The sequence below is a fragment of the Rhinopithecus roxellana genome, chromosome 20, assembly GCF_007565055.1.
Source record: "Rhinopithecus roxellana isolate Shanxi Qingling chromosome 20, ASM756505v1, whole genome shotgun sequence".
Lineage (NCBI taxonomy): Eukaryota > Metazoa > Chordata > Mammalia > Primates > Cercopithecidae > Rhinopithecus > Rhinopithecus roxellana.
In genome coordinates this window covers 25,376,894-25,402,609 of record NC_044568.1, presented here as the reverse complement: position 1 = coordinate 25,402,609, position 25,716 = coordinate 25,376,894, and the positions used below count along the sequence as shown (strand labels likewise).

At 50.8% G+C, this 25,716-nt stretch overlaps 1 protein-coding gene across 6 annotated transcripts in view; it reads right to left on the bottom strand.

Annotated features, from left to right (window-relative positions):
• Positions 1-2,560: 2,560 nt before the first annotated feature.
• DUS2 (dihydrouridine synthase 2) overlaps positions 2,561-25,716 on the bottom strand; it is a 60,089-nt gene continuing 36,933 nt past the window's right edge. For 5 of the 6 annotated variants that reach the window (XM_030924631.1, XM_030924632.1, XM_010355057.2 and 2 more), the window contains 10 exons: positions 22,587-22,634; positions 15,956-16,021; positions 15,700-15,770; positions 11,959-12,045; positions 11,070-11,238; positions 7,733-7,854; positions 6,384-6,533; positions 5,188-5,275; positions 3,343-3,416; positions 2,561-3,118 (listed from right to left, as the gene is read on the bottom strand). In XM_030924631.1, the coding sequence (XP_030780491.1) occupies positions 2,881-3,118; positions 3,343-3,416; positions 5,188-5,275; positions 6,384-6,533; positions 7,733-7,854; positions 11,070-11,238; positions 11,959-12,045; positions 15,700-15,770; positions 15,956-16,021; positions 22,587-22,634 (1,113 nt within the window). In that variant the 3' untranslated portion in view covers positions 2,561-2,880. Of the gene's footprint in view, positions 3,119-3,342; positions 3,417-5,187; positions 5,276-6,383; positions 6,534-7,732; positions 7,855-9,124; positions 9,238-11,069; positions 11,239-11,958; positions 12,046-15,699; positions 15,771-15,955; positions 16,022-22,586; positions 22,635-25,716 lie in introns of all 6 variants that reach the window. The other variant, XR_004055367.1, reaches the window with a different exon arrangement.

Below are 25,716 nucleotides of genomic sequence, written 5' to 3'. Positions count from 1 at the left end.
TATACTAGACCTGCCCCACCTTCCTCCCCTGTGAAGGATTCTCTCCCCAGTGCTTCTCAGGTCCCTCAAAGCCCCCACATTCCAGGCTCTATCTTAATAGCAGACCTACATAGAGCCCAGAAATGAACCTGACCCTGACAGCGGAGGGGCTTCCCCAGGGAAACCATACTGGTGGGAGAAGTGGCCTGAGATCAAAGCCCAGTCCCACTGGAAGGTAGATCTTAGGACACAGTGACTTAGTGGGGTAGGGGACCACTGCAGCCTCTGTCTAACCAGTTCCATATGGAATATAAGAAAAGGCAAAGGGGGCATTTTTGTTTTTTGTTGTTGTTTTTTGAGACAGGGTCTTCCTCTGTCGCCTAGGCTGAAACACAGTGGTGTCATCACAGCTCACTGCAGCTTCAACCTCCTGGGCTCAAGTGATCCACCCACCTCAGCCTCCTGAGTAGCTAGGACTGTAGGCACATGCCACCACACCTGGCTAACTTTTTTTTTTTTTTTGAGACGGAGTCTTGCTCTGCCGTCCAAGCTGGAGTGCAGTGGCTGGCTCTCAGCTCACTGCAAGCTCCGCCTCCCGGGTTCACACCATTCTCCTGTCTCAGCCTCCCGAGTAGCTGGGACTACAGGCGCCCGCCTCGTCGCCCGGCTAGTTTTTTGTATTTTTTAGTAGAGACGGGGTTTCACCGTATTAGCCAGGATGGTCTCAATCTCCTGACCTCATGATCCGCCCGTCTCGGCCTCCCAAAGTGCTAGGATTACAGGCTTGAGCCACCGCGCCCGGCCTGGTTCATGCCATTCTTCTGCCCCAGTCTCCCAAGTAGCTGGGACTACAGGTCCCAGCTGCCCGCCACCGTGCCCAGCTAATTTTTTGTATTTTTAGTAGAGACAGGGTTTCACTGTGTTAGCCAGGATGGTCTCGATCTCCTGACCTCATGATGCCCCCCCCGCCCCCGTCTCGGCCACCCACAGTGCTAGGATTACAGGCGTGAGCCACCGCACCCGGCCACACTCAGCTAATTTTCATATTTTTTGTAGACAGGGTTTTGGCGCATTGCCCAGCAGGCTAGTCTTGAACTCCTTAGCTCAAGTGATCTGCCCACCTCAGCCTCCCAAAATGCTGGGATTACAGTGTGAGCCACCACGCCCAGCCAAAAGAGGCATTTTGATTGAGATTGTTTTTAGTACGAAAAATCAGAAATAGGCCAGGTGCAGTAGCTCATGCCTGTAATCCCAGCACTTTGGGAGGGCAAGGTGGGAGGATTCCTCGAGGCCAAGGGTTCAAGATCAACCTGGCCAACATAGCAAGACCCTATCTCTATTAAAAAAAAAAAAGAAGAAGAAGAAGAAAAACCAGAAATAAATTGTGCCTAAAGCTTGCTGGCTGAGACTGGACCAAGCCTCAGTCTTTCTCCTGAATAGAGCCCTTTCTCTGGGAGCACTGGTCTGGGAAGTCAGGTAGGGCAGCCTGGCATGGAGTGACCCCATTAGCCATACAGAGTACTATCAAAGGGCCAGCCTATTGTCCTCCAGCCAGCCTCACACAGGCAGAGGACAGTTGATCCCCTCTAAGAGGAGGGCCCTCAGGACAGAGAGGACTAGCAGGGAGTTGCCCAAGGTCAAACAGTAATGGGCTCTGGGAGGCAGTGGGTACTGCGGTATCCTTATCTGCACACAGAAAAGCAAGCGTGGGTGGCAGAGGGGAGGAGGGCAGTGCTGGAACTGAGACAGCGGCCTCACCCACCAAACCCTAGACTCAGAGGCCAGCAGGGCCAGGGGCTGCTGGCTGGCACAGGTGCCTGACCCTGTGTTAAAGTTGCCACAAAACAGTGAGGCTCTGACACAGGGGAGATGTGGGAAATACAGCTTTGACCCAGAAGGGAATCCTCCCCTCCCCACCACCCCAAAAGAGCCTGGAAAAAGGGAGGAGAAGCAGCATGTTTACAGCTGAGGAAGCGGGGGCAGGACAGGGCAGGGACCTTTGGTCAGAACGCCCCTCCCAGTAAGCGGGGGAGGCCCCATGAGATGCGGTAGCCGTTTGTTTGCTTCTCACTGCCAGGAGGAAATTAAAGAGAATCTGCCACTTCCTTCCGCCCCAAGTGGGATGAGGAAGGCGGGGGACGGGAGGGACTGTGTGGTGTGATCTGCCAAACATAAGGGCCCCAAATTGCTGTCATCAGCCGCCTCCAGTGCCCCACTGCCCAGAGCAGGCACCTCATCAGGTCTGAGGCTCCAGGCAGCTGTCAGGCTTGAAGGAGACTCCAGGGATCAGACCAACAGTCCCCACCCCACTGGACTAGTCCCTTACTGGGGTACCAGTTACCCTAGTCCTTCTTCCAGAGTCCATATCACCTCTCATCAGAAGAGACAATTGATGTCCAGCGCGGCAGGTATACCATCAGTAAAATGGGCTTCTTGGGCCTTCCTAACTTGGCCCAAGTCCAGTGATACCCCATTCCCCACCTCTACCAGAACCACAGAGATGGGCAGGGGATCCACTTTGGGAATCTCTAGCTCTGCACAGAGGGTGGGAGTAGAATAATCATGCCAGGACACAAGCCCATTTATGAAGATGCCCAAGGCTGAAGCAGCCAGCCATGGGTGAGGGTAGGGGGTGTCTTTATTGCACAGTACCAATGTCAGGTGGGGGAGGTACCACCTGAAAAGCTCCTGTTTTCAAAGAGAACTTGACCCTGTCACTCAGATCCACCAAAGGGGCCAGGATCCACCCTTGGGTGGCCCCTGGTCCATGCTCTAGGCGGATGGCCCCTGCCAGGACATCTAACTCCTGCCAGGCAAGACCAGCATCTGGTTCATGCTGTGGCATCCACAGCCACCTTAGCACCAGGCCCATGGAGGGGGTGACTAGGGCAGGAAGAGTAGTCACCAGCCTTCCAGGGGGCTCTCTTCACTACTTCCTAAGGCCACAAAGGGCTTCTTGCACAGCTCCCCAGGTTGTGCTAGCTCCTGAGCTCTGGGGCCCCCAGGGTCTTGGTCAGGAGCCTCCCTCTTTCGCTTGTGCAAGGAAGGGCTCTCCTCACCCAGCCGACCCTCAGGGAGGCCCTGGCTCCGCAGACAGACGATGGCTGCAGCCTGCTCCGCCAGTTTCTTGGACTTGTCCCTGGGCAGACAGAGGGCAATAAGGTGGGTGGGCAGGGTGCAGGGCTGTGAGGCCTGACTCTACACACCCTTGGCAGATTCTGACAAAACTGAGTAAGGGATGCCACTGCCCACATACACCATCTACCCAACCCTCCTAGGACCTAGGATAATGCTGGATGCATGGGCAGAATGCCCACTCTCCTCCCCACCCCAAGCCTCCTCTCCTATGATGAGGAAACTTACCACAAGGTAGATTGATACTTTTGTTCAGCAACGGTGACAATAGAGGAGAACAGGCGATCTAGAGGGCGTTGAACCTGGTACAAAGAGAAAAGGAAACACATGGCCAGAGAAATGAGCCCTGTAGGCCAACCTGCTGGGGTCAAATCAAAGGCAGATAAAAGGAAGTATTTCCAACCTAAGTCAAATGAAGGCTGCCTGTATCACATGCTCCTCCCAAGCAAAAGTGCCCAGTAGAGAAAGGCAGATGCACAAATACACAATGACCTCAAGTGTCTGGAGCTGTCATGGACCTAAGCAAAGCCCAGCAGAGCCCTTAGCCGCACATGGCTATGGAGCCTCCTGCTGACATCTGGATAGGCCAGGTCCCCAAAATGAGGAGTCACCAGATGCCAAAAGGGTGAGAAGGGACAAGCTAGGAGCAGAGAAGGCACACCTGGAAGAGGGACCAGGTGACTGGCTGGAGCAAAGGGCTGCAGGGATGAAACTGCAAGGAGCGAGGCACATGGAAGGGTCTCAGGTTCTATGCTGAGGTGCTGGCTTGATCCTTCAGACACTGGGGAGCTTCTGACTTGAGGAGACAGAAGTTAGATTTGTTTTGGAAAAGTCACTGTGCTGGGGGTGGGCCGGGGGTGGGGACACAGACACAACCCCCAGAAGGTATAAGCCTCGAGGCCAGAAGACCAGTCCAGATGAGGCAGAACAGCCTAAGGAAGGCATGGCCGCAAGGACCAAAGGAAGTGAAGCAAGCCTATCTCACGGTTTCCACCCCAGGGGCACCACATCTGGGGCCCAATTCTGTGCCCCATTGGCTGAGGCCTGATCCAAAAACATGTCTGGGCCAGGCGCTGTGGCTCATGCCTGTAATCCTAGCACTTTGGGAGGCTGAGGTGGGCGGATCATCTGAGGTCAGAGGTACGAGACCAGCCTGGTCAACATGGCGAAACCCCGTCTCTACTAAAAATACAAAAAAGTTAGCCAGGCGTGGTGGTGCGCACCTGTAATCCCAGCTACTCAGGGGGCTGAGGCAGGAGAATCGCTTGAACCTGGAGGTGGAGGTTGCAGTGAGCCAAGATCATGCCACTGCACTCCAGCCTAGGCAACAGAGTGAGACTCTGTCTCCAAAAAAAAAACAGAGCGAGACTCTGTCTCAAAAAAAATAAATAAATAGAATAATAATAATAATTAAATAAAAATTTTTTTAAAAGGCTCATGACATAATCCCAGCACTTGGGGAGACTGAGGAGGGAGGACCACTTGAACATAGCAGTTTGAGACCAGCCTGCCTGGGCAACAAAGCAAGACCCCGTTTCTTTTTTTCGAGACAGACTCGCTCTGCTGCCCAGGCTGCAGTGCAGTAGCATGATCTCAGCTAACAGCAACCTCCGCCTCCCAGGTTTAAGCAGTTCTCTGCCTCAGCCTCCCAAGTAGCTGGGATTACAGGCACCCACCACCATGCCCAGCTATTTTTTTTGTATTTTTAGGAGAGACAGGGCTTCACCATCTTGGCCAGGCTGGTCTTGAACTCCTGACCTCATGATCCACCTGCCTCAGCCTCCCAAAGTGCTGGGATTACAGGCGTGAGCCACAGCACCCAGCCAAGACCCCTTAAAAAAAAAAAAAAAAATTAGACTCTGTTTCCACAAAAAAAAAAAGAGATGTCTGGCTGAATTGGACAACAGGCCACTGTAAGAGGGGAGGGGCTATCAGCAACTGACCTGGCCACCAGCAGCTTCTCCATGCCTACAGAGAGCAAGGCCAGGCTCCAACCTGGCAGTCTAGAGTTGAGGGTGTAAACCATGGGAGTGCCATGGCTGGCTGCAGGGCAGGCCACAGCCAGGAACTCACCGTTTCATACACAGGCTGTGCCAACTTCTCCCTCCGGCACCACTCTAGTAGGCACATCTTGGGGGTGATATGGGCTGGGTATGCTCTCCTGGGGAAAGGAAGGGAAGAAGTTGGGGCTCGCCCACCATCACCACTCCCTCCCTCAGCCAGGGCATTACTCAGCTCCTGATAGGAGCTGCAGAAATGAGAGGAACTGAGACACCGAGCTGCTGCCTTAAGGCTTCTGGGCTCCCATTCCTGTCCCACCAGCAGCTTGGACCTGGGTTCTCCCTAAAGGGAAGATGAATTTTGGCATGCTCAGGAAATTGTAGAGGAAGGGGGAATGAACTCCCAGTACTCTGAGGTCCAGCCTGGAAAAACAATCTTCAATATCCAAGAAGGAAGCTTGCCACTCAAGACAAGGTCAGTAGGGAGTGGGTGGAGTTGGGCAATGGAGGTGGTCAGACAATGGTCTCGGGGATCTAGCTCAGCACCCACCCTGATTACGCCTGCCAAGTGTCAAGATCATCTGCTGTAGCCATGGACACATGGAATCTGGTTTCAGAGTCAGCCTGTGACAGGGTGACACAGTGACAGGGTGGGAGGGGTCATATTCCAACTTCCCAACTGGAACTCTCCCTGGCATCTGACTGCCCAACAGCTATCCCCCCACCGCTCCCCCCTCCACCCCTCTGCCAGACAACACTGGCTCCTGTCTGGTTGTGGGGACTGGAGAAAGGCTCAGATCCCAGAGGAGGGCACCATTCAAAGCTGAGTCACAATCTGAGGTGTAAGCAGCTTGAGAGGGCACCACAGGGGTGGTGAGGGGCACTGGGTGTGGGCAGGGCTGCAGAGCCAAATGAGGGCTAGGGTGCTACTCTTGTTTGAGGAGCTCCATGCAAGCAGCCAGCTTCTCAGGGCCTTGGAAAAGCACAGACTTTCAGGAACAGGAGACAAGTCCCCCCTGCCCTGAGTTGTGGGAGGCGGTGAGTCAGGGAAAAAGTAGAGTTCAGTCACCCTTGGGACAGCCTTTCAGGAACTATCTTCCCTGAAAGCACCTTCTATGGGATGCTGAAAATTTAGAACAAGTTTCCAAACCAAGAAGACCTGTGGCCCCTATGTTTGACATTAAGCACATACAGCAGCCAATTTGCTGGCCCATTGGGACCCCAAGGGTGGTGGCCCCAGCCCAAGCTGAGGCCAAGCTGGAGACCTACCGGTCAAACTTGACAGCCATCTTAATGACACCAGAGGTATCTTCAGCTGGCTCCCCTGTCTCCTCTGAAGTCCTGGCTGACAGCTTGGTCCGCTGGGCATCCAGCTCCTGTGTGGTCTCCTCATAGAAGGCACCAAGGCCAAAGGCCTCACTAAAGAGGAAGAAGCAGACCAGGGCAAATACTTTAGTGGAGCCAGCATCCAGGGTACTGCAGGACTGCAGGGCCCCACCACTGAGAAACTCCTCTACCACATACAACAAACCACCACCGGGGCCTGGCCATCAGAATGTGCCTCCTGCCCAGCCCTGGGATTACCCTGGACTGGAAGATGGACAGTGAATGCGAACCCAAATGTGGACACTGGAGGGAGGTTGGACTGGTTGGCAAAGGTTGTAAAGGTCAGCCCCACCACCTGCAGCCTCTCTCCCACGGGGGAGCACACAGATAGTGTCCCCAGTCAGCCATGACTGAGTGGACCAATGCTGATCAAGCACATGGGCCCATGGGAGGAAAAAACAGAGGCCTGACCACTAAGTGGTTCCCCACTTCCCGCCCAGCCACAGGCAGTTATACATGGGTCTCAGCTGACACTGAGGCACCACCCAGAGCTACAGAGTTATGTGGGGTAGGGACCGAACCTTGGCCACAAGCCAAGGGTGGGAGGAGGGCTCTGGCAAGGGGTTTTCCCTTCTAGGAAACATCTTGAGGGCCGGAAGACTCAAATGAAGATAGATCCCCAATGGCAAAAGTGGTTCAGAAAGGCATCTATAAAAGACAGAGGCTACAGATAGCTCATGTGAGAGGGAGAGAGCCTTCCAGGCAGAGGGCCCATTACAAGCACAGGTGTGGAGGTCTGGAAGCAGACAGGTAGACAGGGAGCTGTGGGGGCAGTGGCTAGGCCAGCTTGTGAAGGGCCTCAGCTGTCAACCATCTGAGCTAGAGCTGCGCCTGATCTAGAGAATCAACAGGTGGTCTCTCAAACTGCCGGGTGATGGGTGTGAGTGCAGGCTCAAGGGAGAGACTCCATGCTACAGCCCAATTCTCCTGAACACTGGTTCCTGGTGACCTGGCCTGTGACCATCCCATTTATGGGAAACCCCCTTCCTTTGCATTCCTCTATCCTCCTAGTACCCTAGTTCCCAGAGCTCTGCTAATCCGTCCAGGGATGGGACGTTTCAAAGCTTTCAAAGAATCCCCTCCTGGGAGGCAAAGCTATACCATCAATCCACTCCTCTACATCTACATCCAGAAGCTGTGTCCCTGGTCCCCTAGTGGAGTCAGCTTAGGGCTCAAAGTCAAACTTGGGCAATATGTACAAGGACAGATGGACATCTTATTGTGCCTCTTACCAAATTTCCCGGGAAGACTGGGCAGCATGGAGCAACCTTCCCTGGGGCGACTCCAGCTGTTCTCGTAGCATCTGGCACAAGCAGTACTTGGTGTTGGTGTAGTGGTTGTCATACTGCACCGCCTGAGAGAAGAAATGACTCGCCTGATGCCCAGGCAGGCTCTAAGGCCTGGGCTATGTTCTAATGGCAGGGAAAGGGGCTCCAAGAAGGCACTAGAGATGTATGTGCAGCAAGGCAATGTGACCCCCATAAGAACCACCACCACTGGCCAGGAGCAGTGGCTCGCATCTGTAGGAAGATTGCTTGAGGCTGGGAGTTGAAGAGCAGCCTGGGCAACATAAGACTCAACTCTACAAAAATTAAAAAAAGAAAATTGGCCAGGCGCGGTGGCTCAAGCCTGTAATCCCAGCACTTTGGGAGGCCGAGACGGGCAGATCACGAGGTCAGGATATCGAGACCATCCTGGCTAACACGGTGAAACCCCGTCTCTACTAATAAAAATACAAAAAAAAAAAAAAAAAAAACTAGCCAGGCGAGGTGGCAGGCGCCTATAGTCCCAGCTACTCAGGAGGCTGAGGCAGGAGAATGGCGCAAACCCGGGAGGCGGAGCTTGCAGTGGGCTGAGATACGGCCACTGCACTCCAGCCTGGGTGACAGAGCGAGACTCTGTCTCAAAAAAAAAAAAAAAAAGAAAAGAAAATTATCGGCTGGGCACAGTGGCTCACGCCTGTAATCACAGCACATTGGGAGGCCAAGGTAGGTGGATCACCTGAGGTTGAGAGTTTGAGACCAGCCAGACCAACATGGAGAAACCCCATCTCTACTAAAAATACAAAATTAGCCGGGCGTGGTGGTGGGCGCGTGTAATCCCAGCTACTCGGGAGGCTGAGGCAGGAGAATGGCTTGAACCCTGGAGGCGGAGGTTGCAGTGAGCCAATATAGTGCCATTGCACTCCAGCCTGGGCGACAACAGCGAAACTCCGTCTCAAAAAAAAAAAAAAAAGAAAGAAAAAGAAAACTAGCCAGGCATGTTGGCACACACCTGTAGCCATAACTACTAGGGAGGCTAAGGCAAGAGAATTGCTTGCACCCAGGAGTTGTGGCTATAGTGAGCTATGATCATGCCACTGCACTCCAGCCTGGGCAAGAGTGAGACCCTATCTAAAATAAAAATAAAAAATAAAAATAAATTAAAAAGCCACTTTGACCTTGGTCATCTACTCCTCCAGCTAGTGATACAAAGCTTAAGGGTCACAGCCAAGGCCCACGGTCAGAAACACACTCTCCTGGACAGCCTGACTGAAGTCTTGAAGTGCGGGAGCCCCTTCCTGCTTCAGCCACCACAGAGGACCTACTGCCAAGTATCTTCCAGGGCAAGAAGGGGAAACACACCAAATTCTGGCATGGCAGGTCCAGTGCTGGGAAAGGGGTTGAAGTTCTTCTATTCCTTCTAACCAGAATGGGCACCTTCCCTTCCCACATCTTGAATAGCCTCTAACTTCCCCCTACATGGGTAAAACACAGCATCATTTAGTTCACATGTGTTACTCATCACTACATTTATCTATCCAAGTGTGAGGTGCAACTGTTACCATCACTCCACAGACTATGAAATAAAGGCTCAGGGAGGCAAGATGACTGCCAGGGATACCCAGTGTAAGCCGGCTGGCTGGGGGCAGGGCAGGAGAGCGGTAGTGGGTGAAGGTGGCCTTCCCCAGCCCTCCAGGACACCCTCCCATCCCCCACCTCCTGTGCTACTCTAGTAACTCCACCTGGGCCTATGACTTCAGTGCCTGGGAAAGTGCCACGGCACGCCCGGGACAAAGTGGGAAGTAAGTTGGGGAGCCCCGGCTAGCGGCAAGTCCTTGATTCAGCTTGTCTGGAAAGAAGGCACCTGGCTGTACCAGAAGCAGCCCTGCCTATGCTTGAAAGCTGCTCCCTTTCTCTGTGATAGCACACCCTCTTGAGGAGCTGCCAAGGGATGGCTCAGCAGGAATGATAACATCACCTTTCACCCAGTGAGCAAGCTCAGCACTGTTCAGCACGTCTTCTTGGCCACAGACTTGCCAGCTGGCCAAAAAGCTGGACAGCTGACGTGGGCTGGGGCAAGCCCTCCCTTGCCATGGAGCTATCCCAGACCATTAGAGAGCTGGTGGTCACCAACTTGCCCAGCAGGACACCAGAACCAGGGGGTGAGGGCCGCATCATTGAACAGGAAATAGGACAAAGGCTGCCCCACTCTGGACACAGACCTCAGGGCATCTTACCATCCCAGCTTGCACAGCCATGGAAACACTCACATACCATGGCAGCCACAGGCACTCCTAGGCATGTATGAACCCTAGAACTGAAAAGGAGGATGGAACTCTGCTCTGGGCAAGGACTGAACCCTCTGCTCAGACCCAATTCACTGAAGAATTTGAGGACCACTCACTGTCTCTCCCTGTAGACACATGCAGCTGATCGGAGTCCCGCAGAGTTCCAGGGTTGTGCCAAAGAGATAAGGCAAGTGAACTCTTCATTTTCTTTTATAGGGATATGCCTTTGGCACTACCATCAACCTCTCAATGAGAAGAAACTGGTTTAGAAAAGGCCATTCCCAGCCTGGGCAACATAGGGAGACCTCATCTCTATTTAAAAAATAAAAAATTAGCTGAGTGTGGTGGCACATGCTTATAGTCCCAGCTACTTGGGAGGCTGAGGCAGGAGGATCACTTGAGCCCAGGAGGTCAAGACTGCAGTGACTCATGATTATGCCACTATGCTCACACCTGCGCAACAGAGCGAGACCCCCATCTCAAATTAAAAAAAGGCTATTCCCTAAGTAGAGGGTTATGGTTAAAGCATTCTGGAATCAGCAATAGAAAAGTTTTAGAAGTGATTTTGACTGATGACTCAAATCAGGTGAGAAATTTCTCAATTGCTCCTCTTGGCTGTGGCTGCTCCTGAGCCAACCTAGAGACACATATGCCTTTGATGATGTAGAACCCACAGTCCATGTGCATATGCCTCTGTATGTGCAGCGTGTGAGAAAAAGAAAGATATATATCATGTGTTTGGGGCTCCAACAGCATCCTGGATCTAGAAGGTCCTTGCTATGACCTGCAAACCTCTGGAAGCTTTAGGAGATGGTAGAGGCATGCCCCCCAGCATCCTCTCTTAGCACTGCAGCTGGGAGACCCAATACAGCAGTGAGCTAGTGCAGCTACACTACATGAGCTAAAAAGAAAAGGAGAGAAACAGCAAGCACTGCTGGCAGGTGGGGGCTCACACAAAGTGCTCTCTGCAGGAGTGTGGCAGACAGAAATGCTTGTTTCAAAAAAGTACAGAGACGTACATATCTGATGTATTTCTGCATGACCTCCTCCAGGGGCCGCAGACCCTCCTTGAGGAATATAGATGGGTTCCACATGGCTGCTCGGGCCACCATCACAGAAGAGGCTGCCGTGGCTTGTCGAAAGTCCTCTATGTCCGAATACTGTTGGATGTGGTCATGAGATCCTCCGCTAAAAAGCAATCGGAGGGTTAGGGGTGTCCCCATCATGGAACCTATCAGCATTTTCAGAAAAAGTCAGCTTTCAGATCTGTCACTGATTAACAATGTGAATTTGGCCAAGTCCCTTCAGCTATCATAGCTTCAGTAAAGTGGATATTAGAATCCATCTCCCCTTATGAAGTTAGGAGCACTAACCAAGATAATACATGTAAAGTGCCTGGCACTTAATAGGTAATCCAGGAAATTTACTTTCCTTGCCCCTAATCTAAAACAGTGGCTACAGCCAGCCCACATCTGGAGACATGGGTCCATAACTGGGCTACTGGGACTACAGGAAAACCCCCAAGCTGAATGGGCCACTTACATGTTCACTGAGGGCTAAGTCAAAACCCTGGCAAGAGGAATAGACACCCTGGTGATCACGAGAGGAGGGAAGGAGGCCCACTTAGGTCATACTTTCCCCTCCCTGCAGCCTGCTGCTCCAAGGACCCCCTGCTCTGTCTCCATACATTTCATCAGGAGTCAGGCGGCAGCCTCAGTCCAGAGACAGGCATGCAGAGGGGAGAGTCTCAGGTGGCAGCAGACGGAACAGGGTCTGGGGTCTTGTGGAAAGCCCTGCCCTTTCCAAGCCACCCCTAAAACTTTTCACTCTAGGGAAGGCTGGGCCTGGCTACCACCCAGCCCTTAGCTCTGTGGGACACAGAGTACATGATGAAGAAAGGAGGCTTACTTGGCTATGACAGGAATGGAGAGGGTATCAGCAATGGCTCTGATGACTTCACAGCTGACAGGATGCTGAGGTCGCTCCTCCCGCTTCCTTGGAGATAGAAAGATGGGGCTGAGGGCTGAGCACCAAAAGCCACGTCACCACTCACAGGATTACCTCAGCCAAATCTTACTGTCCTCCCCACTGAACCTCAGGAAGGTCAGGTGGCCATGTGGCCATCAAGGACAGGTGGCAGGGGATGGCTCTCCCTGCCCTCTGGAGAAGAACTGTGAGGGGCAGGGGCAGCACAGATCCATGCTGAGTCCAGCTCTTGGAGGCCTGCAGGTGAAGCCTGGCTACAGGGGGGCAAGGTGGGTGGACCAACTCCCAAGGTCATGTTGCTTTTCCCTACCTTCCCTTTGCCTCTGCCAGAGATGAGGGACAGGGCCTTAAGAGTGCTGCCCCTACTGTCCCAGTCCTGCCCTCTCCAAGGGACTGGGAACAGCTGCTGCTGCTCAAACTGGCCACTCCCACACAGCTGCCAATGCCAAAGCCAAGTTGCAGAGCTGATCCTACGGAGAGGCACCTGACACAGGGTAGGCCCCGCACCCAGGGCAGGCCACGGACCATGGTTGTCACACCACAGCACAAGGGAGGCAGGACCACAACCTGGGGCCCCTCCTTCCAAGGTCAACTGCAAGTTCTTGTGCATGAGTTTTAGGGCTGCTGATGTGAGGCCTGACCTGAGCTGTGCTCAGAGACAAAGCAGAGAAGACTGTTGACCAGAAAGCCCTTGTCCAGCTCTTGTCTGAGTATGTCCCCTCTGCTATACTCTTGTTCTTTTTTTTTTTTTTTTTTTTTTTTTAGACGGTGTTTTGCTCTCGTTGCCCAGGTTGGAGTGCAACGGTGCAACCTCAGCTCAATGCAACCTCCACCTCCTGAGTTCAGGCAATTCTCCTGCCTCAGCCTCCCAAGTAGCTGGGATTACAGGCATGAGCTACCATACCTGGCTAATTTTGTGTATTTTTTAGTAGAAACGGGGTTTCACCATGTTGGTCAGGCTGGTCTTGAACTCCTGACCTCCTGTGATCCACCTGCCTTGGCCTCCTAAAGTGCTGGGATTCTAGGCATTAGCCACCACGCCTGGGCCCCTCTGCTATACTCTTCTTCAACAAAAGGGTCAAGGGCCACAGGCCTCAGAGGGCCTTGTCAACCTAGCCTCTACCTCTGTCTCCCGATATCTCCAGTAGTCACTTTTAGCCCATCTTAACAACTTTGATGGTCAGAAAGGGTTTCTTCAAACTCACCCAAATCTGTCTTCTGAGTGTTTCCAACCACTAGTAAAAAATAATAGCTTCCTTTATTAAGAGAATACTGGCTGGGCGCAGTGGCTCATGCCTGTAATCCCTGCACTTTGGGAGGCCAAGGTGGGTGGATCACTTGAGGTCAGGAGTTTGAGACCAGCCTGGCCAACATGGTGAAACCCATCTCTACTAAAAATTAAAAAAAAAAAAAATACCCAGGCATGATGGCAGGCACCTGTAATCCCAGCTACTCAAGAGGCTGAGGTAGGAGAATTGCTTGAATCCTGGAGGCAAAGGTTGCAGTGAGCTGAGTTCGTGCCACTGTACTCCAGCCTAGGCAACAGAGCAAGACTCCGTCTCAAAAGAAAAAGAGAAAGAATACTACATGCCACGCACTGTGCCAAGGATTTATATTCACAATCTCATAAAAGCCTTGGGACAACTCTATAAAGTCAAAATTACCTTAATTTCTAAACAAGGAATGTTGTGCTCAGAAAGGTTAAGTGATTTCCCAAGGATATACAGTTATCAAGCAGCAGAGCCGAGATCTCAAACCAGGGAGTCTGAATCCAAAGCCTGCTGCCTTGGGAAAGAGCATATGTGTACAAGTGTGTACTTCTCCCTCCTGGCTTCAACCCAAGCAACTCTGCTTTGCTCTGCTTTGTATGATGGGAGTTCTGGGTTCTCTTCTCTGAAAATATTGTAAGAGCACAATCAACAACTTGAGCTCTTCCTGTAAGACCCCAAGCCCAAAGGAACATCACTCAGAGAAGAGAGGTCCCCTTGGCCCAGGTCTACTGACCTGAGATGCTGTACAAAAGCACATCCTGGACACAGAAAACAAGTGTGACTGTAAGCCAAGGGTGGTCTTCAGAACCTCAGCTCTCAGCAAAGAGTACATTAGCTACAGCTAGAAGGATTGTTTAGTCATTGTGACAGCTGGCAGTCCAACAAATGCAGACAAGAGAGGCAGAGACTTTAAAAGAATAGGCCAGTTGTGGTGGCTCACGCCTGTAATCCCTGCATTTTGAGGGGCTGAGGCAGGAGGATCACTTAAGCCCAGGAGTTTGAGATCAGCCTGGGCAACATAAGGAGATCCCGTCACAACAAAAAAATAAAAAATTAGCCAGGTGTGGTGACATGTGCCTATAGTTTCAGCCACTCAGGAGGCTGAGACGGGAGGATCACTTGAGCCCAGGAGTTTGAGGCTGCAGTGAGCTATAATTGTGCCACTTCACTCCAGCCTGGGTAACAGAACAAGACTGTCTCAAAAAACAACAACAGGCCGGGCGCGGTGGCTCAAGCCTGTAATCCCAGCACTTTGGGAGGCCGAGACGGGCGGATCACGAGGTCAGGAGATCGAGACCATCCTGGCTAACACAGTGAAACCCCGTCTCTACTAAAAATACAAAAACTAGCCGGGTGAGGTGGCGGGCGCCTGTAGTCCCAGCTACTCGGGAGGCTGAGGCGGGAGAATGGCGCAAATCCGGGAGGCGGAGCTTGCAGTGAGCTGAGATCCGGCCACTGCACTCCAGTCCGGGTGACAGAGCGAGACTCCGCCTCAAAAAAAAAAAAAAAAAAAAAAAAACCAACAACAATGAAAAAAAAACAAAGCAATCTGTCTGGGATTATTCGAGGAAGAAGTCATTGCTCAATATAACAGAAAGAAAATAAGGCTGGGCCTGGAGGCTCATGCCTGTAATCACAGCACTTTGGGAGGCCAAGGTGGACGGATCACCTGAGATCAGGAGTTTGAAACCACCCCGGCCAGTGTGGTGAAACCCTGTCTCTACTAAAAAATATAAAAATTAGCTGGGCATGGTGGAGCATGCCTGTAATCTTAGCTACTCAGGAGGCTAAGGCAGGAGAATCACTTGAACCTGGGAGATGGAGATTGCAGTGAGCCAAGAATGCGCTATTGCACTCCAGCCTGGGTGACAGAATGGCAAAGAGAGAGAAGGAGAGAAGAGGGGAGAGGAGAAGGGAGCGGGGAGGGGAGGAGATGGGAGGGGAGGAAGGAGAGGAAGGAAAGAGAGAAGGAGGGAAGGAGGGAGGGAAGGAAGGAAGGAGGGAAGGAAGGAAATAAATGAGATTTTCTCATGAGGGTTAGAATTCCACCACGAACTGGCTGCATGGTACGATTTTGAGCAAGTCACTCAATCTCTAGCATTTACACATCCTGATGGTAGAGGCGTTTCTCCTTTCTTAGTCTCTCTGCATCTCTAAACCTCAGTACCTACCCTCAACAGGTGCTCCATAAATGAAACAAAGGCAAATGCAAGCCCATTCAGGGTCTGCCTGCCCTCAAGACTCATAGGATATCAAAGAGCTAGGCAGATTTAGGCTGAATATGTAGAAGAGAAATTGGCTGTCACTTGGGATGACAGATCAATTAAGGAAGAATCGCTAATATGGGTTAGGACCTCCCTGCCAGTCAGTCACTAGAAATGTGACCACTCACCTCCCATGAACTGCGATGGCAGCAATGCCAGTCCTCTCTATCCGCTTCACAAGGCTCAGAGTATCTTCTAGCTGAGGAAGAGGACCACATAGGATGGTTACTGAAGCCCCAGAAGGAGCAGCTCCTGGCTCCTAAAGTAGGCTCAGCTCCACTCTCTCTCCTCCAAGCCTAATTTAGCAGCTCAAGAATCATTCACAAACCTAAATCCAACATCACCAGAGAGAATGGACCTTCAAATGTAACACACCATCCTTACCGATGGCAGGATGCGAATCTTGCAGGTCACAGGTCTGCGTGTCCCTTTAACAAGAGTGCTGAGGATCTGCAGAGAGGAAAACACAAGAGCACCTATGTCTTCTAGAACAAACCACCACACTGCCTGAACTTATCAACTCCGCTATAGGCTGTGCATTCTGGTGGCATGAACAGTTTATGTATGTGTGAATGCATGCGTGTGTCTGTTACACACATACACAAATAAGCTCCACGAGGCAAGGGACCTGCCTTTGTTCTACACTAGAGCCCCAGCACCTGCCTAGCACCTAGTGGTATATACATATTTCTCAAATATGCTGAATGAATGAGTGAACGGGTATGCGTGCACACCTGTGTGCGACTCACTGAGCCTTTGCCAGGACAAATACCAAAATTATCTGGAGAACTGAAGAAATACAAACTCTTGAATTCCACACTGTTATTTCCTGAATCAGTCTCTAAGGGCAGGGCTTAGGAATGTGTGTTTTCAAAAGGCTCTGCCCAACAAACTCCACCCCATCCTCAGTATCATTCTGAGGCCTAGCCTTGGTTAAGAACACATGGCTAAAAATAATAATAATAATAATAAGTAAGAAAAAAAGAACACATAGCTAACTGGGTGTGGTGGTTCATGCCTGTAATCCCAACACTTTGAGAGGCTGAAGTGGGAAGACTGCTTGAAGCCAGGAGTTCGAGACCACCCTGGGCAACACAGCAAGATCCTGTTCTCTTTCTGTTTGTTTGTTTGTTTGTTTTGTTTTGAGACAGGGTCTCGCTCTGTTTCCCAAGCTAGTGTGCAGTGGTGCAATCTTGGCTCACTGCAACCTCTGCCTTTCCAGCTCAAGCAATCCTCCCACCTCAGCCTCCATAGTAGCTGGGACCACCACGTTGGCCAGGCTGGTCTCAAACTCCTGAGCTCAAGCAATCCACCTGCTTCAGCCTCCCAAAGTCCTGGGATTACAGGCTTGTGTCACTGCACCTAGCCCATCCCTGTTGCTATTAAAAAAAACGGGGGGGTGGGGTGGGGAGGGGGGAACAGCTTTTTTCCTAGGTGAAGAGAATGTTCCCTGAGTGTTGTTCCAGGACTTGCAGGGTGAGGGAACAGGAAGGCTCTTAAGGGCCTGCATTCCTCTTTAGGGGAGTCAGATATACTCCCCTAAACTGGCAAAGGAAAGGACAATGTACTCAACAACATATTTAAAAGTGCTTATCACATGGCAATTGCAAAAGATTTCAAAGAAAGATCAAGACGTCATGCAGGGCCGGGCGCGGTGGCTCAAGCCTGTAATCCCAGCACTTTGGGAGGCCGAGACGGGCGGATCACGAGGTCAGGAGTTTGAGATCATCCTGGCTAACACGGTGAAACCCCGTCTCTACTGAAAAATACAAAAACTAGCCAGGCGAGGTGGCGGGCGCCTGTAGTCCCAGCTACTCGGGAGGCTGAGGCAAGAGAATGGAGTAAACCCGGGAGGCGGAGCTTGCAGTGAGCTGAGATCCGGCCACTGCACTCCAGCCCGGGCGACAGAGCAAGACTCTGTCTCAAAAAAAAAAAAAAAAAAGACGTCATGCAGGAAAGTGACAGGGAGGTAGCAAGACCAGACCACACAAGAATCAGAGATAGAGAAGTGTAGATGACACTGCATGTCTGTGTCATTGCTATCTTCTTCCCTTATCAGAAATTTCAGGCCAGGCAAGCTGGAGGAAAGATGAACCCAAGAACCCTCTTCCAAGAACTGTATCTCTGTCTAGCAGAGCAGGGGGATATCTAGGTGGCTGCTGCCAGTCTTGACTCTAGACAGGCGGGGGCAGCAGAGAGCCAGGTTGCAAAAACCAGTAGTGGAGGCCTTTCAGGGACAGGCTGAATGAAGCAGGCCATGCCAGAAGACATCCAACCAAGAGGCTGGATGGACTGACAGACAGGTGGACAGTTCATGAGCAAGACAGGACCTGCTGGCCCAACTGCCAGGGACTGGCAGGAATGAACAGTCCCTAGGTGCTGCCCCAGGAGGCAGACTGGGCCTGAGGTCTTAGGGTCACCCTGGCAGGCCTTAAACAGGCACTGACCTTTTAAGTTGGGGTCTGACAGGTTCATCAAGAAATACAATAAAAATTCTCATTTTAGTCCCATCCTTCATGCTCAAAGCAACATCTCCGAAAGTTTCCATTACAAGTGCTCACTTAGAATCCTCTGACATTTGGTGATTTAAGCAACACCAGCTAGTCTGATCCAATTCTCTGTCTTGTAGAACTTCCTTTTGCTGTATTCTATCCAAGTAGCTCTCAGAACTTTCTTCAGTATTTCTGTGCATTTCATGTGTGTGTTAAGGACTAGGAAGGAAATTAGGTAACCAAAAACCCTAGCCACTTGCAAGGGTCACACTGAGGGGAAATGGCAACTAGAAATTGTCTTCTGGCCAGGGTCTAGCATGAAACTCTCCTGGACACCAACTCTCCAGATCCAAGTCTTTGGGGAGAAAGAACGAGAGACAAGTCCATATTTGAGCAGAGGAACAACACATCTACCTACAAGCAGGCTTGCCTCAATAGACTCACTGGCCAACTGAAGAAAAGTAGGCTTCTTCGCTCCCCTGGTTTCTGGGAGGCAGCAGATGAGGATAGGAAAGCATAGGCCTGGAAAGCAGTGAGACCTGAGTTCAAGTCCTGACCCTGCCAGTTGTCAGCCATGGCCCAAGTGCAGTGTACACAAGGGGGATGCCCTGCACATGCCTGTAATCCCAGCACTTTGGGAGGCCAGATCTCCTGTGGTTAGGAGTTCCAGGCTAGGCCGGGTGCGGTGGCTCAAGCCTGTAATCCCAGCACTTTGGGAGGCCGAGACGGGCGGATCACGAGGTCAGGAGATCGAGACCATCCTGGCTAACACGGTGAAACCCCGTCTCTACTAAAATATACAAAAAACTAGCCGGGCGAGGTGGCGGGCGCCTGTAGTCCCAGCTACTCGGGAGGCTGAGGCAGGAGAATGGCGCAAACCCGGGAGGCGGAGCTTGCAGTGAGCTGAGATCCGGCCACTGCACTCCAGCCTGGGTGACAGAGCGAGACTCTGTCTCAAAAAAAAAAAAAAAAAAAAAAAAAAAAAAAAAAAGGAGTTCCAGGCTAGCCTAAACAACAAGGTGAAACGCTGTACCTACTAATAATACAAAAATTAGCCAGGCATTGTGGTGCATGCCTGTAATCTCAGCTACTCAGAGGCTGAGGCATGAGAATCACTTGAACCCAGGAGGTGGAAGTTGCAGTAAGCTGAGATTGCACCACTGCACTCCAGCCTGGGCAACAGAGTGAGACTCCCTCTTAAAATAAATAAATATTTTAAAAAATAAAATAAAACTGAGGTTCTTAATCCAGGGAGCATATACCAGAGTTACCTGGTAGAAGCTTTCTCAAAGAGATTGATATCCCACTCTCCACCCCTACTCACCCCAAGGGTCTGCAGAACTCTCAAAGGATAGCATCCTTTATTTATAACTGGGGTAAAATATATATAACATGAAATTTGCCATCTTAAACATTTTTTTTTTTTTTTTTTTTGAGGTAGAGTTTCGCTTTTTGCCCAGGCTGGAGTGCAATGGCGTGATCTCGGCTCACCGCAACCTCTGCCTCCCGGGTTCAAGCGATTCTCCTGCCTCGGCCTCCCGAGTAGCTGGGATTACAGGCATGCGCCACCACCCTGGCTAATTTTTTGTATTTTTAGTAGAGACGGGGTTTCTCCATGTTGGTCAGGCTGGCCTTGAACTCCCAACCTCAGGTGATCCACCTGCCTCAGCCTCCCAAAGTGCTGGGATTACAGGTGTGAGCCACTGCGCCCGGCAACATTTTTAAGTGTATAATTCAGTGGCATTAATTACATTCACAATGTTGTACAACCACCAACGTTATGTGTTTCCAAGGTTTTCATAACCCCAAACAAGAATCTTTGAGAAAATTTCTAGAGGTGGTCTTAAGACACTCTCACAGATGGAACCATGGGCCTAAAACACCAAGCCTAGAAAGACCCGCAAAGCTCTCACCCAGACCACCCAGCTTGCCAGCATGGTCTGGACCCGAACTGAATCCAGCCCCTACACCTAAGCCACATCTAGCTTTGTTGTGGAAGCCTGAAACTTCCCCACCATGGGGCAAACCCCATCTATCAGTCCAACCTGGCCCATCTTTTTTTTTTTTTTTTTTTTTTTTTTGAGACGGAGTCTCGCTCTGTCGCCCAGGCTAGAGTGCAGTGGCCGGATCTCAGCTCACTACAAGCTCCGCCTCCCGGGTTCCCGCCATTCTCCTGCCTCAGCCTCCGGAGTAGCTGGGACTACAGGTGCCCGCCACCTCGCCCAGCTAGTTTTTTTGTATTTTTTAGTAGAGACGGGGTTTCACCATGTTAGCCAGGATGGTCTCGATCTCCTGACCTCGTGATCCGCCCGCCTCAGCCTCCCAAAGTGCTGGGATTACAGGCTTGAGCCACCGCGCCCGGCCAACCTGGCCCATCTAAGTACCCAATCAGAGAAGTAGTGGAATGAACGAGACTTCTGAAGTTGAATGTATCTCTGCTGCCTCATGGATGAAATCTGCCTCATTCAATGAGGGGCAGTAGAGAGGACAGAGCCAACAGCCTGGGTCTGAGAAAACAGGAGGCTGGAGGATAACAAAAATGCCTGTGTGATCATGTTGTGAACCACATCCTCCCTCTGGGGCCCCCTCTCCTAGGTGTGGAAACCAATTTGACATCCAAGATGTCTACTTCCACTCCACCCTGCACTGAAGTGTCTAACTGGAGATTTCCAAGTTGAGGTGCCTATTGACCTGACACTTACAAACTATACCCAGGCACCTGGAACCTGAGATGCTACTGGAGAGGGTGCTGACACTAGGAGTCAGAAGAGACTATGGCTCACAAGCTGGCTCTGCCTGCCACTTATTTACTATATGATCTTAAGCAAATTATTTTCTTTCTTTGTGCTTTAGTTAATTGTCCTTGATCAAATGGAGATAAATGCTAATCCTGTCTACTTCAAGGGGTTTCAGAACCAAATGAAAGGCACATTATGGCTGGGCACAGTGGCTCACATCTGTAATCCCACCACTTTGGGAGGCCGAGGTGGGCAGATCACCTGAGGTCAGGAGCTCAAGACCAGCATGACCAACATGACGAAACTCCATCTCTACTAAAAAATACACAAATTAGGCCGGGCGTGGTGGCTCAAGCCTGTAATCCCAGCACTTTGGGAGGCCGAGACGGGCGGATCACGAGATCAGGAGATCAAGACCATCCTGGCTAACACAGTGAAACCCCGTCTCTACTAAAAAACAAAAAAAAAAACTAGCCGGGCGAGGTGGCGGGCGCCTGTAGTCCCAGCTACTCGGGAGGCTGAGGCAGGAGAATGGCGTGAACCCGGGAGGCAGAGCTTGCAGTGAGCTGAGATCTGGCCACTGCACTCCAGCCTGGGCGACAGGGCAAGACTCCATCTCAAAAAAACAAAAAAACAAAACAAAAATTAGCCGGGCGTCATGGTGGGCACCTGTAATCCCAGCTACTCAGGAGGCTGAGGCAGAAGAATCGCTTGAACCCTGGAGGCAGAGGTTGCAGTGAGCCGAGATTGTGCCACTGCACTCCAGCCTGGGTGACAGAGCAAGACTGTGTCTCAAAAAAAAGAAAGGCACATTACACGGGTACACTACAGATAGAGTATCTCTGGCTGCACATGGGAAAAATGAGAAGGCACGTATCCAGCAAGCACAGTGGTCTTCCTATGTCCCAGAGACAGCAGGGCTGGAGGAACATGCAGGGTTGAGCTGCTGACACAGCAACCATGCAGCTCTCATTGGCGATGATGGCAGCTCTCATTGGTGGTGCCTGAGTCCCAAGTTGCTCTAGCCTCCGGGAAGCAGGATGAGGCTTAAAGTCCAGACAGGGAAGTAGTGATAGAGAATGAAAAGGAAAACAAAGGAGCTAAAAGGAAAGGGCTGGCAGACTGGGAGAGGAACACAAAGGATACAGATGGTGTGGCAGAGAATGTCATTGCCACATACCCTGGCAGCTCACAATGCCAGGTAGTAAATGCCAACCTGTCCCCAGGGCCTCATTAAGCTAGCCTACAGAATCACCAAAGAAAGGGGAGCAGAGAGAGACTAACTTCAGCTTGCCTCCCCTAACCCTGGCCTGAGCTGCTCTCCAAGGGCTGGGGTAGCCTCTTTCAGGACACAGGGGACCCACTGCTGCTTTCATCAAGTGCCCTGGGAGAAACCAATCCACCCACACACATACAAATACATATGGCCACTGAGCTTGTCCTCACCACAGGTGGCCTGGCCTCTGCTCTCAAGACCTTCCCAGAAGGGAGACAGGCAATACAGAAGAGGTTCTCTATGAGTCATCAGGACCCCTGGCTCTTTGTTGACATGTCTCTAGCTCTGGGCTTTTTAGGAACTTCAAGGCTGCTGTAGGCTGGCTCAAGGGTTCCCAAACTTGGCTGCATGTCAAAATCACTGGGAAGATTTTTTGGAAATCGCTAGGCCTCAGGGAGAGAAACTGGATGGACATCAGTAAATCTGGTATTAGTGGAAGGAGGCATTCTAGACAACTCTAGTTTGGAGCTGTGTTTGAAGACCCCTGCTTTCACCTGTGGAGGACTTACCTTCTCAATCTTGTCAGGGTCTGACAACAGAGCAGCTCCCATTCCTCCCTAAAGAGAAACACACAAAAGGTCTTCTTACAGCTGGGAGACAGTATGGCCCTCTCCATGGGATGGGGTCTGGCAACTGGGCATTACCTCGGCACTCACCTCCAGGGGACCAAGGCCCACTGGCAACCGTCACTTCTTTTAAACAAGTAGGAGGGCAGCAGTATCTGTGCCCACAACATCTGCGACTGAAGTGTGGTGATTTTTTTTTTTTTTTTTTTTTTTTTTTGAGACGGAGTCTTGCTCTCTCGCCCAGGCTGGAGTGCAGTGGCCGGATCTCAGCTCACTGCAAGCTCCGCCTCCCGGGTTTACGCCACTCTCCTGCCTCAGCCTCCCGAGTAGCTGGGACTACAGGCGCCCGCCACCTTGCCCGGCTAGTTTTTTGTATTTTTCGTAGAGACGGGGTTTCACCGTGTTAGCCAGGATGGTCTCGATCTCCTGACCTCGTGATCCGCCCGTCTCAGCCTCCCAAAGTGCTGGGATTACAGGCTTGAGCCACCGTGCCCGGCCTTCTTTTTTTTTTTTTTTTTAAACAAGAGTCTCGCTCTGTCACCCAGGCTGGAGTGCAGTGGTGCAATCTCGGCTCACTGCAACCTCCACCTCCCTGGTTCAAGTGATTCTTCTGCCTCAGCCTCCTAAGTAGCCAGGACTGCAGGCATGCACCACCATACCTGGCTAATTTTTTAATATATTTTTAGTAGAGATAGGGTTTCACCAAGTTGACCAGGCTGGCCGGACCAGAGTGATGACTTTTAAAATTTATAGGCTGGGCGTGGTGGCTCACACCTATAATCTGAGCACTTTGGGAAGCTGAGTCAGGTGGATCACCTGAGGTCAGGAGTTCGAAACCAGCCTGGCCAACATGGTGAGACCCTGTCTCTACCAAAAATACAAAAATTAGCCAAGCATGGTGGTGTGCGCCTGTAGTCCCAGCTATTCAGGAGGCTGAGGCAGAAGAATTGCTTGAACCCAGGAGGCAGAGGTTGCAGTGAGCTGAGATTGCGCCACTGTACCCCAGCCTGGGTGATAGAGCAAGACTCCATCTCAAACAAAAAAAAGTCATCATTCTGATCCCCTTGGTAAAACCCACAAGTCTATCTAGAAGTGGGCTATATAAAACTTATTTTTCAAGACTGCCCACTCCCTAACCCACGTCTCAGTGTCTTAATAAACTAAATCCCACCATCTTCCAAGCCCTTAAAAAACAATGAATCATCCTTCCTGTGAAATAAGATCAAATGCGCCTTCTTCCTATCATACCCAATGCTTGCATAGGCATCAACACCACCAGCAAAGCTACTAAGCTGCACACAACTTACGAACCTTGTCTAGGCCCTTCTCTTCTGCCAGCAACAATGTCCCAGCCCAGACCCATGCCCAACTCTAACAAAAGCCTCAGGAAATGGAAGCCACCAACCCACACAACCGCTTGAATCTTGATAATAGTATTGGTGGTTGCTCTTTATGGTGAGTTACTGGTGATTTTCCCGCTCTTTTCTGTATTTGTCTGTATTTCCCAACTTCTAGACAATGGTATGAATTACTTTAATAATGGAGGAGGGAGATCTTTAAAAATCTGAATCCATTAAGAGCGAGATGAAGGCAAAAAAAAAAAAAAAAAATTCCAATAAATATATGCTGCCAGTGTAAAGATTACATACTAATGAATGCTCACAGAAAATGCTCAGAAAGTGTAAGTTCAATTATTACACTTTAATTTCATGCTTAAGGATGATAAACTGGAATCAGAGAGAACATTAAACCACCACAGACTTGGCCAGGCTGAGCCTGGATTTTAGAGAAAAAGGGGTAGGCTGGAAAATCTACCAAGCCTGGACTACATTGGTCATAAAAGAAACCTTGAAGGCCTAGAGGAAGCCCCAGCACTCCCCCGGCTCCATCTGTCCTTTTACTCACATATATCCAGCCCTTCCTTATAGAATCACAGGATCTAGAATTCAGTTTCACTGCCCCTTCCACAATAATAGCCTTCTCAACAATGGAATTTCCTTCCTTCCTTCCTATTTAACTTACTTGCTTTTTGGAATAGGTAAAACATTCAAAATTTGAGTGATTCAAATGGGTAACAAGTAAGAAGTCTCCCTCCCTAAGGAATGGGAAACGTTTCAATCTATACTTTTTTTTTTGGATACAGGGTCTCACTCTGTGGCCCAGAGTGGAGGGCAGTGGCGTGATCTTGGTTCACTGCGACCTCCCCCTCTAGGATTCATGTGATTCTCCTGCCTCAGCCTCTCAAGTAGCTGGGACTACAGGTGTGTGCCACCACACCTGGCTAATTTTTATATTTTTTGGTACACATGGGGTTTCACCCTTTTGGCCAGGCTAGTCTTGAACTCCTGACCTCAGGTGATCTGCCCGCCTCAGCCTCCCAAAGTGCTGGGATTACAGACATGAGCCATCGCACCCAACCTCAATCTATACTTTTTATCTGGCTTCAATTTTTGAACCATGAGAACAGAGCAGATATTTAGCTTGTATGTACATGTGTGGCATATTGATTGGTATCTCTTCTGACTGATCAGTGCCAGTGCTGTGCTAGTTAATTATTTTCAGTAGCACCCCTGTAATGGGAATTTACTACCTATGCACAACCAAATAAAAACTTAAGTTTCCTTCCCCAGAGGAAACCAATGTTACTAGTTTCTTCTGTGTCTCTCCAAAAATCTTCCCTGAATAAACAAATAAATATATATAATCATTCCCTATCCTCCTTATATAAATGGTATATACCACCATACCCTGCCTCCAAATCATTTTAATGCTGCTCCTCACATAATTTAGGAACACAAAGAAGTAATCAGAAAAGAGCAAAACCGCCGGGTGCAGTGGCTCACACTTGTAATCCCTACACTGTGGGAGGCCAAGGCAGGCGGATCACGAGGTCAGGCGTTCGAGACCAGCCTGGCCAATATGGCAAAACCCCGTCTCTACTAAAAATACAAAAAAAATTAGTCGGGCATGGTGGTGGGCACCTATACTCCCAGCTACTCAGGAAGCTGAGGCAGGAGAATGGCGTGAACCCAGGAGACGGAGGTTGCAGGGAGCCGCGATCACACCACTGCAC